General features: G+C 40.3%; 1 protein-coding gene across 2 annotated transcripts in view; it reads right to left on the bottom strand.

Annotated features, from left to right (window-relative positions):
• The window catches only part of COL9A1 (collagen type IX alpha 1 chain), a 74,786-nt gene that overhangs the window by 12,759 nt on the left and 47,774 nt on the right, over window positions 1-14,253 (bottom strand). For both annotated transcript variants that reach the window (XM_063331123.1, XM_063331124.1), the window contains exons 29-30: window positions 9,838-9,891; window positions 9,001-9,072 (exon numbers count right to left, since the gene is read on the bottom strand). In XM_063331123.1, the coding sequence (XP_063187193.1) occupies window positions 9,001-9,072; window positions 9,838-9,891 (126 nt within the window). The remainder of the gene's footprint in view (window positions 1-9,000; window positions 9,073-9,837; window positions 9,892-14,253) is intronic.

The following is a 14,253-nucleotide window of genomic DNA, read 5'->3' as shown; positions in this document are numbered from 1 at the left end:
GAGCAACAAAACTGCCAATAATTAAGGTTGAGATGGGAGAAGCTTTTGCTTTTGTGAAACTTGGCCTGTAATATTTGTATTAGCAAACACAAAAATCACAGCTGAAACTATCTGAATGTATTCTGCCTTAACGCCCAAAATTTCAATGGAGACAATGGGATAAGAAGTCAAAATATGAAAACATCCACTTTTGACATACTGTTTATCTATTTGTAAAAATCACTCTCAAACCATGCCCGGGAATTGTTTGGGAAACTGCTCGTCAGCCAAAACTGTACCAGGGACTACACTGACTATTTAACAGTCTAAAGGATCATGTTCCAGTGCCAAGGTCTAGGTCTTGCCCTGGTGCTTTTAATTTACTAACATAGACAGAACCAGAGTGTCTGAAACCAATTCAAAATGCATGAATCAGTAACAGTGTAAGTGATGAATGCTGGGGTTTGGCCATTCTCCACAGCATAACTACTCTGTAAGATTCACTGAAGCACAATCCATCATTGTAACTTCTTTTGTATTGCTGTCTCTGCCAAAATATGTCAGGTGTGAGACGGATGCACTTGACTCCTTGACCAAACTAGTGGCAGTTTGGTTCAGGCTCCAAAAGTAGTAAAGGCCTAGGCCATAACCAGGCCAAGAAATTCTCTACTTCCAAACTCTTCTCTAAAAACCCACAAAGAACACGATGTCATGGTGAGCATTGGTGCACATGCACTTGGAAACTGGAACACCAACCATTCGATTAGCACGTGAATAGCAGGTGCTTCTTCCAAGACTCATTGTTCAAGGAACAAAGTAAGTTGTGGCTACTTGGAGTCTCATGTAAGTCACATGTAACTTGACTATGAGCCAACCACTTTACTCCATAAATATGACGGTCTGAGTGAGCCTTTTTTGAGCTCTCCTTGCTAAAGCAGTTGGCTGCATGGCATTGATCTCCCCTTGAGCTGGGACGCCTCTCAAGGTTCCTCCTTGAGGCTGAGAGACCCCCATGACCAAACACAGATCTTTGGGAAGTGACTGACATCATGCCTAACCTTGTATTATAGTGCACTAAGATTTTGTGTTGGTAACTTTGATTATGTGTTGTTAATTTTGAATCATTATTATATCCTCTGCAGTAAGTAACACAGTGAACTTTGACACTGAACTTTGTTCAGTCTCACTTTTAGAACATCTGACTTCAACAAAACAACTTTTGCTGATGCCTTTGGCAATGGTTCTTTAAGCAGTCTACATCTCCCCCACGACAAATTGGCATAGTCGACAGCATGACAAGTAGTATCACCAGTTACTTACAGAGGCATGGAATAAGTCTGAGTCCCAAATTCTCAGAAGAACAGGCTCACAAACATTGGCATAACTGGGGTGCCATTGAAGGACAATTAAAATCAGCAAGAATTTACTGCAGAAGCAGTTACAGGAAGAAAAGGAGAAAAAACAAAAGTTGAAAGAAAATGTCAACATGATGATGCTCATGCGGGCTCCACATTCCCCTGACACCACGCAGATTAGGAAATTAATTGTGTCCCCAGAGGACTGGGATGGTGACATTTGGGGTGATCCTGATGAATGTGATGAGGGAAATGATGACCCACTCTTCCCTCTTCAGACACCTCTGAATATGAGGCTAGACCCATCATTAGAGCACTCTGAAGGACCTCAGGGTGGTGCTTCACAGTATACTACACAAACCATTCCTTGGGATCTGTTGCAATTGGCAAACTTACAAGAGAAATACAACAGAAAGACAGGTGGACCTGTTGGATTGAGTTCAGAGGAAGGCCACGAAGATGATCAGAGAGGTGGAGCACCCCTCCTATGAATACAGGTGGAGAGAGCTGGGGTTGTTGAGCCTGGAGAAGAGAAAGCTCCGCAAAGACCTTATAGAGCCACCCAGTACTTAAAGGGAGCCTACAGGAAAGATGGGGAGAGACTCTTTATCAGGGAGTGTAATGATAAGGTGAGGGGTAACAGTTTTAAACTGAATGAGTGTAGATTTAGATTAGATATTAGGAAGAGATTCTTTACTGTGAGGGTGATGAGATACTAGAACAGGTTGCCCCGAGAAGTTGTGGATGCCCCTGGACATGTTCAAGGACAGGTTGGACGGGGCTTTGGGTAACCTGGTCGAGTGGGAGGTGTCCCTGCCCATGGCAGGGGCATTGGAACTACATGATCTTCCAACCCAAAACATTCTATGATTCTATGAACCTGAAACTGAATATTCATGGCACATACGCCTGAGTGGCAGTGACCAAATAATGTTAAGTGGAGATGAAACAAACTGTTACTGGAGTCCAGGAGTTTTCTTACACCTAGGACCTGCCTGGCGAATGAATCCCATTCTGTCACCCTTAGGGTAGCTTATGGGGCTGGGGGAACAGACGCCTTGAAACGAAGTGAACTTTCTATGATTCTATGATTTTCATCTATTCCCTAAGCGAGCTCTCCACTGCTGTCACGAAAGCTGCCTGCATACAAGCTATGCACACATGAGGAGAAGCTGGTGATACCCCAATATCCACCATGGTAGGGGGCTTGGAACTAGGTGATCTTTAAGGTCCTTTCCAACCCAAACCATTCTATGATCCTATGATTCTGTGATTATGTAATATTTAAGCCACTAAATGAAGGAGGCACTTACATTTTGATTGGCGGTGGTGTTGTTCTAATAGATATGGGAGCACAAATTTCAGAACTAACCCAACAGGATGCTGAGAAGCTGGGTGTGTGACCCCGGACAGCAAAGAGTTAAAGTCACCGGTGTGAATGGAGCAAGTGTTGTATGCCAGACTTTGAAAATTAATTTATGGCTCCTGGGTGCTTAAAAAGCACAATGAAAATATTTTCACTGTTTTCCAGTGTTTTGACTGGAGGAAACTGGTGCTTGCCAGATGGCAGTATATGGTCCTGCAGTTCAAGTACCAACCCCAACCCTGGTAGAAGTTGGGAGGCTACTGTATGTTTACTCTGCGCACCCCCTGCACTCCCCAATTTGAAAACTACCAATGTACCACAGTATCCAGTTTCTGCTATGGCACAAAATGGAATTTCGGACATAACAGCAGACTTGGAAAAATGGCACACTATTTCCAGAACCCTGTCCCCATACAATTCGTCTATCTGGCCCATCCAAAAGCGGAAATGGGAGGTGGCACCTGACAACAGATTATTGGCACCTGAATGTCAACAACACAGCTCCTCTAACGTCTGCAGTACTCAATATTGCGACTTTAACAGGCAGCTGCACACCCACAGATGGCAGTAGAAGATGTTAGAGAGATGTAATTTATGGTCCTTTTGCAGGAGAAGGATAAAGAGGAATTTGCATTTACTTGGGAAGTTATACAATATACCTTTTACAGACTCCCACAGGGTTATAAACATTCACGTATGACTGCTCCTGCTGCGCTTGCTGAACTTTTACAGACAGTCTCACTTCCTCAGGATGTGAAACTGTACCAATATGTAGACGATATTCTGATCAGAGAGACCTCCCCTCAAAGAGTAGGGGAAGTGGCAGCAGCAGTGTGGCAAGCACTATATAAAGCAGAAGTTGAGGTTCAACCTGAAAAGTGTCAGGGACAAAGTAGAGAAGTAAAATTTTTAGGTACTTGGTGGATTGCAGATAGTGGGGCAATTCCACCGGACACCCTAAGTGAAATGGAACAATTGCAGATATCCCAATCTAGGAAAGAAACACAACAGCTAATGGGTACTTTAGGGTACTGGAGGAAACGTGTACCTGGATTTTCTGTCATTACTCACCCACTGTACTCACTTTTACGAAAAGGAAACCCATGGAAATGGAAGTAAGAACATGCAGAGGCAGTCAAAACCCCAATACAGGAATTAAAGACATCAGCCACTGGGGCCAGTATACCCCCGCAACTCTATTATAGCAGAATGGGCTTTTGCGGAACATGACACTTACTGCAATCTATTCCAAACTGGCCAAAAATCCCTTTATTGTTTTACTCAACTACTTTCAAAGGGACAGAACAGAGATATTGCAAGTGAGAAAAGGGACTTTTGTCTTTAGTTCAAGCAGTTAAACAAATTGAGAAAATACACCAGCAATAACCTGTTCAGGCTAGAGGGGCCATTTAATTTGCTAGAAACAGTTCTGAAGGGAACTGCTGCCCCAGAAGGAATTGCACGGAAACCCACTGTCAGGAAATGATACACCTGCCTGGTGGCAGTAGCAGCCAAAATGCAATTGACTGAAAACCGTACAAAAATTGCCACGTTACAAATGCCTGTGAACACTGACCCATTAGCACTAAACCAGCCATCTAAACCTTCGCCAATTCTACATGCACCTCCCCTCACTGAGAGAACACCAAATGAAGGTATTTGGTTTACTGATGCCTCAGCAAAGAGGGTAAACAATAGATGGTGGTCTGAGGCTGCTGCATTAGACATAACCACTGGCAAACAAATAATGGAAGAAGGTGAAGGTAGTACCCAAGTAGGAAAATTAAAGGCAGTTGTTTTAGCAGCACGAAATGGAGCGAGAGTCATCTATGTTGACTTCAATGCCGTGTGGGCAGGTGCCATGCAATGATTTTGTCAATGGAAGCCCTAAATTGGGAAGTAAATACATCTCCAGTTTGGAGAACTGAAGTTTGACTATTATTATTAGATATAGCTAGACAAGAACAATTTAAACTAGGATGAATAAAAAACCATGTAAAGAATGACCAGCCAGCCACAAAATGGAACCAACAAGTAGGTGAATTAGCCAGAACTAGAGGACTAAAAACAGGAGACATGCCAGGCCAGATCTCAAATGGTACTGACTGGGAGAATCGTTGCACCAGAAATTAGGTCTCACAGGCTAAGAAGCACCTTATTTTGCAGCTCAAAGGTGAGGTTGGCCTCTAGACAGGAAAACGCATTAAATCATCCTTACAGAATGTCCTCAATATAAATTGAAATTGCAAATGGATCACCTGCTAAAGCACCACCCCTACATCTCAATAAAATAAAAACCCTGTGGTCAACGAGGCAAATTGATTACATCGGACCTTTTGATATCAGTACATCCTCGTGGGACTAGAAGTTGTCTCAGGCCCAATTACAGCAACTAAATGTCAGAAGACCATCAGGGGAATATCCTCTTGGTTTTCAGGTTTACCAGCTAAAGTGACAATGACACTCCAGCAAGAAAGTGCAGGAATGAGCAAAGCAGGGAGACATTCAATGAGTATTCTATACCCTCTACTATTCCCAATCAAACATGACAGTAGAAAGAGCAAATGGTCTATTAAAAAGGAGTTGTAAACCACACAAGCCCCACTGAGATCCTCGATTGCCTAAAATGATTCACCAATTGAATAACCAATATAAACTAACAGGGAACCCAGTCACTCATGCATTCTTTCTGTCAGCACCTTATGGAGCACCTCCATCAGATGTAAAAATGTATCCCATTGGCCTTTAACCAGAGAAACCCGTTATGGTAGATTTACCATAAATTGACACTGTCACAACGACACTAACAAAACCCTGCAGTCCTTTGGCCTGGGAAGCAGAAGACAGCAGTGGAGCTAAGCATCGTATTAGCTGCCAGGTGGATACACCCTAGCCACTAACTAGAAGGGGTAACCAGTCCAGAATAATCCCACTGAGACTTGTATTGTTTTTTGTTTTCAGGAATGATACCAGGAATGACATTGGCAAACCTCCCCTGGAGATCAGCTTAACCATTGGCTTATCCTTCTCACAGGAGGAATCATCACCAGCAGGGATGAAATTCGGTTCAGACATCAACAAGCCTCATGCATGGGATGGAAGCCTCCAGTTCTTTTGTTTATGCTGATCAATACAGTAAGCATAGTACATTCTGCACCATACGTACTTAAAATTGATAGGAATACCGGAATATTGGGGACACCAAGGCAAAACCTAATGATGACAATCACAGGTAATCATACAATGATAAAAGCAAATAAAGTCACCTTATTTCTTCTACACCAGGTGACAAAATCTCTATTGGATGTAATGTAACAAATCATTCAAAGGGAAATACCTACATGGTCATCAAAAGGACAAATCAAACTCAATCAGAAGGCAGAGCAAACTGTTTCTCACAGCCCAGTTGTATAATTACTTTTGTCTTTAATGACACAACTATAGAAGCCTGTGGACAGATACAGGGAAAGATAATGCAAATGGGCTACCCTTAAAGGTCACACTAACACCTATTTCTAGCCCTCACACTACATCAACAGCCACCCCTACTGCCTATTAACCTTCTCCCTGTTTTATTACTCCCACAACCGACCAAACTACATATCCGCTAATTTCTGAATTCTGACCTTATGCTGTTAAATGCAACCAGCATTAAATGCGACCAGCAACAAATGCTATCTAATCCATCATAGTCCCTCAAACAAGTGGAACTATCAATGCAGATTAATATCTCTGCAGTTAAACCTACCTGCTCACCGTTCCTAAATACATCCTATACAGGGTGGTTTGCGTGGTTGCACAGGCAAACCTTCACCTCCAAAACGAACAAGGAGAGATGTGACTGGTGTCCTAGGAACAGGATTAGGAGTATTAAACAGCAGAGATGCTGAAGTTTTAGCAAACAAATTAAGCTCAGCAATGAGTGATTTGCATAAATTAGAACATCCACTTCAATCTTCTTTGCTGGCACTGGGAACTAGTCAATGGCTCTTGTCTAATATATTGCCTAAATGGGAAAGAACTAATGAGAAGGACCACCAACTTATTGTAGATGCACTCGGTGTTGCCCAGAATAATATCTCTCTAGCTCTTAGCTGTACCCAAGCTCAGTTATGGGTGCAATCTACTGTAGTGGCAATTACACGGGAAGGCAATTGAGGTCACCTTGACCACTGAGATTCGAAAGGTAATCTGGGAAAATTAGACTCAATTTGAAAAGGGTTCCCAGTCTTGATGTATTTAGTCAATCTCACTTATGAGCCCATCGACAGTAAAGCATTGCTTTAACAATAGGCAATGCTTCGGTATACACCATATACCCAATCATTGCACTGGGATTAAATCATGGATTAAATCACAATGGAACTGTACTCTACCTGTTACAACATGGAGTATGGGCCCAGCAAAATGGGAACAAATGGCAAACTGTTGATGTGGCACACGTGTTGTGTGGGAACGACAAGGGTTTATTAGTGAAGAAATACCATTAAGGCCCAAGACATTTGTCTTGACACTGAACAAAATGTTTGTGGTTGGTATTCAGCTCCTGTCACATCCCACCAATTTTTACAATCTAACTATACATTGTATCAAGATTTATTACCAACCCCCATTAGAATGAAGCTCACATTGTTAAGAAAAATATTGCAACACGATGACCTGCGTCAATTGCTAAAACGAATTCGAAACAATGAGCAAAGAACCCTGATTACTATCTATCATGATGTAGAGAAGATAGAGCACGTCCTAGAAAGAGCGAAAAAAGATGGAGAATATCACTGGCAGAAAACTCTCCTCAGACACTCACCAACATCAACCAGAGCTTTGAATTTGATTTTGTATCCAGCTGTAGTTTTGTTAGTTCTGACTTCATTCTGTTTATTACTCATAATCAGTCATTTGACTTTCAGCTATTTGCAGAGGGCATTAAACTGACCCTAGGATTTAAAAAAGCTCCAGGCGTAAGACACTGTCATCTGTCAGTTATATAAACAGAAACCTCATGGGTGTAGCCTGAATCTCACTGGGTCTGCTTACGGCATCTACATTCTGCTCTTACCCTAAAGGTCCAGACCTTTTATACAGTAAATGAGGAAATTCAGGCATCTTTGGAGGGAGACTGTCAGCACTGCAACAAATACTAGTTATTTTCCTTCCAGATACGATTCCTCCGGTACATTCAATCTCCCTCTGGAAAATTCTGAAGTATTAACAATGTAATAAAAGAGATGATTGCTTTATGTCAATACTTACTTTTGACCACAAACATATGTTCCTGATCTCAGCATTAAAAAAATAAATAAAATAACCAAAAAAAAAACCCATATGAGAATTACCTCAACAACAGCAAAGACTGTATTAGAAACTTGTTTTAAGTACCTGAGCAGCTTTTAAAAACTGTGAAAAACAACTGCAAGCCCTATCTAGCCCCCCCATGATGTAAACTGGGAACACACCAGGGACAGGATTCCTCTGTTCAACTAAAAGACATGTACAGCAGTGATACTTATGTCTCACTAACAATTCCACACTTCTTGATTATCAGTGGAAAGTAAGAGGCACTTCAAAAGTGCGATTCATTTAATACTGAAGTAGATGTCTCAAGTAAGAAGGATGAAACACAGTGTAGACTATTTCCATAACAAAGATGTCTGAAGTTTAGTAAGTGAATTCCATCCCCTGTAGCCTCCTATAAGCAAGAGGACATATTTTTATATATATAGCCTTCACTGACATTTATTCAGGAAAGCAAGATATCTTCTGCAGGATGTGAGATCCCCAGGGCCCAGTTCTTCCTTCCTAACAAAATACTAGAAGAGGTACTTATATGCCGTAAGTGTGCATGTACGCATAGCTGTCATTAGCTGCATTAGCCTGTGCATTTCCATAGCCAGTCCTAAGACACGTGTAAAAGGCACTGTATCTACTGTAGACTGGGGCTGAAGTTCCAAAGCTGTTTAATGACCAGAGACCCTGACTTACAATTTCAGATCTGGCTGAGTCAATGATTTGCAATATGATTTAGGCCTTTAAATGTTTCAAATTCCCAAAAAAGGAAATATTTATACTAGTAATCTTATTTCGGTCCCTTAAGAAATGCTGTCAAGACTTTTCTTGTATATTTTGTGAGCTACAAGTAGTTAATGGGCACCTAGAGCACCGCTTTCAAGTGGTTAACAGATCTACATATAAAAAAAGAAACCAGACATTAATTCATGTAAAAACCACAAAGAATGCTCCAATTACTGTATTTACTCCTGACACCAAACTGTAGTCTGTATGTATGAGTGCATTTCTTACCCGGTCACCCTTACCACCAGGTAGGCCTGGAGGACCTGGCAGTCCAGGAAGTCCAATATCACCCTGGGGACCCTGTAAAAATAAGTCAAGGGTGTAAATAAACTTACCCAATTTGTTTTAGAATTAACAACTAAAGGGTCATACCCTGACAAGCAGATGGGACAGAATCTTATTCCCAGAAAACTCCTAACTTGATGAAAGAGGATTATCTGATGAAAATAGAGTTCATCCAAAATACAGACCTTTAAACAGCATCTTATTATGATTTTATTGCTGACAAACACGAGAAATGGCTTACAGAGCTTTCGACCCTCCAGTCCTTCAACGACAGTCTGGCTCTCTTAAAAATACTTCCTAAGATCTTGAGCTCTATGATTTGCACATTCCTCTAACAGCAGGCTCTTTCAGCCAAAACCTCCCCAGCTATGCTTCTGACTGTTACTGTGTAAATACTGCTGGAGCACCGGTAAAAGGTGGCATTCATAATCTTCTCCGTTCATTAGTTTCACGCAGCTGTTAGCAGAAAGCTGGTCTTTCACTGCTCCTGTTCCCCGGGTACACGCAGCCCACACAGAAGCGTGCGACCCAACTTCGCACATCACAGGATTTATGTTTTTTTTAAACAGAAGAAAAAGTCCCACACATCTCCATATACTTTAAAACAGCATTTGCTAATGTTAGCACAGTCACAGAGGACTGAAAAAGAAATTCAACAATCACTCGTTTCAACGTTATTTTCAGTTCACTGCATGGATAAGGGGGTAAGTGTAGTTCCAAATGATACCGTAGCTTCTTGAAAGTAAATATGAGCACTGAATATGGAAATAAACTGCTTACCAATTTCCCTGGTAAACCTGGAGGACCTGCAGGACCTGGCTCCCCTCTGCTACCCTTATAGGAAATAGAAGAACATCATTACTTCCTGAAATATTTCCTGTGAACAGGGAATAAAATATGATAATTTTTTTCTTAATGTTTAGTGAATTACACTACTTAGCAGTCGGCGTCCTTTTTTTTTTTTTTGGACTTCTGTTTATTAGCGTAAAAATACCACATGCATTAAAAATAGTGAAACTTCCTGAGAAATGTAAAGAGTTTATTTAAAAATGGCATGAAATATTTAGTTGGCATTAGATGATTCAACTAATTCATTCTGCTGAGTGATTATGCACAATCAGTTCCCCTTCATGGGACCACACCTGAGAGTTACCTGTCACAAACGCCTTTACTTCACTAAGACAACTCGGACATGCATGCACAGCTTTAGGCTTCTGCTTAGTTTCACCATCTGAACTCTCACATGACCACATACTTTAAAGCATGATACCACATGAACAATGAACAAAGGTGAAAAGTGTGTGCAGAAGTCATGCTTAAGACTCATTTAGATTAAAAGAAAAAAGTCTAGACTGTTATAGGGAAGGGTAACGTTTGAATATCGTCCATAATAGTGATAAGTATGAATATGCTTTTTTACTGGATTTTTACTCTATATCTTTACTTCAGATCTGTTTATCCATTCAGATCATCATATTCACATTAGCATTATAAGTCTATCCTTAATGCAGCTATTTGATTATATACTCTGGGTAAACCTGTCACTGAGTCAAATCTTCAACGATTTTAAACAATTTTCAAACTAAAGTACCTCTCTCTAAAGGGTTTTGTCTCTTATGATTAAATTATTCAGAACAGCTCAGTAAGTTTTATACGTTTACTGTCAGCTGTACAGATATATACCTGCACAGATAAATTCAAATACTGTCCCAACACAAGCCTAAGTCTCACTTGAGACACTTTCCTTACTTCCACTGTATGAATACATACGAGCTACGTGCTATAAAAGCATGATATAGCATTTAAGATCATAAAATATCGAGAACTGAAGTTATTCGATATGTAAGTAGATAACGTGTAATATAACTTAGAAAATACGGAAAAAGAAAGATCTAAGCATTCTAGTGCTGTATACAACAAATAATTTTAAATTCATTTATTTTCTTCATAATAAGAAAAATATTGTGAAATACTAAAAGGAGATGGCAGACATGGCCTTTTACACAAGGTCATAAATGCAATGACAACTTCTCACACAAGCTTAGGAAAAATAACTCCACAATTCAAAAAAATAATTAGGTATCCTGGAGAGATCAGAGAACCAAACATAAACAGACTTTTTCATACATTTCCTTCAAAATATGCTGTGGTGTTAAAATCACCATTCTTTTAAAGTACTTTGCATGATTTCTGAAGCTTTTTAATGTTAAAAAAATAAAAGAAGAAAAAAGCCCCCCACATCACCTTCATCTTACAATCCAGAACATGCATTAACCTTTTTGAAAAATTCTTATTTAATCACATAATTTTGTACTACATCTGTGACCTGGAATGCTACTACATTTCTGATGCAGGGAAGAAAATGATTAGAATTATGATCACTATTAGGAACCCGTCTCCTCGTATATGTCATAACATTCATGCCCGATTGTTATACAGTTGTAAAACAAAAGCAATGTCACCTTCCGTAGAGTTAAAAATAATGTAATAAACCTCTTAAGCATATCAAAGGTTCTGCTGGTCATACAGAATGCAAGAAAAATCTTCCATTTGATTTCAAATGCAAAAAAAAATCTTTTATCAAATATACACTACAGGCACTTTTTCAAACACCAATGCTTTTCTAAGGTGGTAAAGAAGCCTAGTATACAGAAGACTGGAATACAAAAGGATAGTATTTCCTGTAAACATTGACATTATGTCTGTAAGGACCGGTTACTTCAAACTAAGGGCCACTACTTCGAGATCTGCAGGAGTTGTGTTTTAGCAAGCAAGAGGGGAACTGTAACCTAAAGAGCAATCAGGAATCCTGCTGGCGTAACTTAAAAAACTGTAAAGCTTCCTCCAAGTTGTACCTGGCTGAAATGGCCCTGGGAGAGGATTTACATTCAGATAGTTGCTCCTGGTTCCCTTCATAGGGGATGAAGAAAAAAAGGCATCTTGAAATGTCCTCATGTAAACATTTAAAATACATCATGAGTCACATCCCAGAAGCATCTGCTTTTCCCCCACAGCCTATAAGAGTGTTTCTGTAATAACTGGTTCAGGTGTTGACATCTGTACTTCATTAGATGAAACCTTCCTCTGTGCAGTTTGGCCATGTCCTCAGCCTACCTTTCTTACACAGCGGCCCTATATATAACACAGCCCATAGTTGCAAGGCACTCACAAATCACTGGGCATGCCGCAGTGGTTTTAACCAAGAAAAAAAAAAAGAAGACCAGAATCTGTATGTTTTATGCACTTTTGACAGACTTCAAAAATTCCTACTTTCCTAGAAGTGGAATGCTTTAGGAGGGAAAATAGCTACTCTAGTTTAGCATGAGCTAGGACAGACTGGCTTGCACCCATGCTGGTAGACTTTCCTGGCCTACAATGAAGGGAGGCAGCATTGCCCCTGAAGTACTAGAGATTGTTTCAGTCAATGGCGCTAGACAGTGTGGACCAAAAGTATGTCCAGGACCACTCCAGTACTTTAACAGTACAAAAAATTGATTTCTGTTGAGTATATTATCACTTAGCATGGGAGCACTGCTCAGGATAAGGTCATTCTCTCAAAGGACAGCAAGGCACCTGTGAAATGGTAGGGTGGGAACCTATGGTACAGCTCCGCCATACCGAACATCACCAGGATGCAGCCCTTCCACAGCTGATGAGCTAGACTGTGGTTACAACACAGTCTACCTTCCCTTTGTTCCAAGGCAGGATTGCTGCGCCACTCAATACATTTAAATGAAGATGTAGCGTCTCTCTCACAGTTCTGTTAGATCTATATTTAGCCTTTGAATTTAATATACGTAAGGGGGTGTTACAGGGTTTACAGTAGACCTTCCTTTAGGTTGTCTGGGATGGTTTTCATCCTCACTGAAATTTTGAAGACTTGGGTCTTTTGTAGAATTCCCACAAGCAGTTACAGAATGCATTCTTATGCTAAAACAGTTTTGTTCACTGGTTTATTGATTTCCTGTTGACCAATTGATCCTGTTAAGGATGCCTCTGTTAGTGGAACAATAACAAGAATAAGAATATTCCCCAGGTAACTTGCATCTCACTTAGCTGCCCAGATAATCAAAACATTCATGAGAATCTGTTGACAGGTAATTCATGGTGTATACTGTAATAAACTCTCATCTACTTAAGAATTTTTGTTTCATGATATATATCATACCGATTTTTAGCATATTCAACAACAGTGCCATAAAGAATTAAATCTGTGCAGAATAAAAAAGAATAAGCGAAGTACATTTTGGAATGAACTTTTTAAACTTAGTATTCCAAAGTCTTTTGCAAAATGTAACCCATTTATCAATTATATGCTTGTGAGACTTTAAATGATCATCTTTTTTTCCATCCGAAGTCTCAGAGGAATTATTAATTTAAATTCAATGATTTATCCATGGGAGCATCAACAGGACTCTTCCTTTGACCAAAAAGCCGCCAAAAATATAAACTATTATTTGCTAGAAGAGTAAATACACAGCAAACTTTCTCTGATATTGTAAATGCACCTTTGCACCTTTCTCAGGGTAATAATTAAATTTTACTCCTCAGGATAGTGGTAACAGATAGGTATAGCATGCAATGTACCTTCCTCTTAACTGTATCTTGCTTTGGGCACAAGCAGCAGCCCAACAGTTGCTCTTCTCTTCAAGGGTGATGCTGTGGACAAGTATAAAGGACAGAGACATTTCCTATTGGCTGTATCTATAGTTTTAACTGTAGTCTAGGACAGCTTTAGTACACTAACTCCGTAACAATTGCGTTTTTTACCCAGGTTATTGTCTACACTGCTTAGGAGAAGCCAACATTGTGATATCTGCTGACATCCAGAGGTCTAGCACACCTGGAAGTCAAAGGGAGCTGTTGTTGGAGGTGAAAGGATAGAGAGAGGTATCACACAGGAATCTGACCATGCGGTTTGAAGAGACAGGAGTGGATAATATGAGAACTGGAGAGGTTCGGAGATATTGCTCAGGTTTGTCTGGGATAGAGGGAGCGAAAGAGGAGGAAGTGCTACCCTGTACAAATCACGCTGCAGAATTGTGCAAGGTCAGAAAGCTTAGTCACATCCATCTAGAGGCTTAGGTTTACTGGATATCAAGCATACCTGGCAGGATGGAAATCCACTTTGTTCTTTTGACTCTGCTATAGTCTGTGCAATGCTAACCCCTTTAGCTGTATCTTAAATATAAACTA

The sequence above is a fragment of the Chroicocephalus ridibundus genome, chromosome 3, assembly GCF_963924245.1.
Source record: "Chroicocephalus ridibundus chromosome 3, bChrRid1.1, whole genome shotgun sequence".
In the NCBI taxonomy this organism is placed as follows: domain Eukaryota; kingdom Metazoa; phylum Chordata; class Aves; order Charadriiformes; family Laridae; genus Chroicocephalus; species Chroicocephalus ridibundus.
The sequence above is the reverse complement of the archived record's forward strand: the minus strand, read 5'-3'. Positions and strand labels throughout refer to the sequence as shown.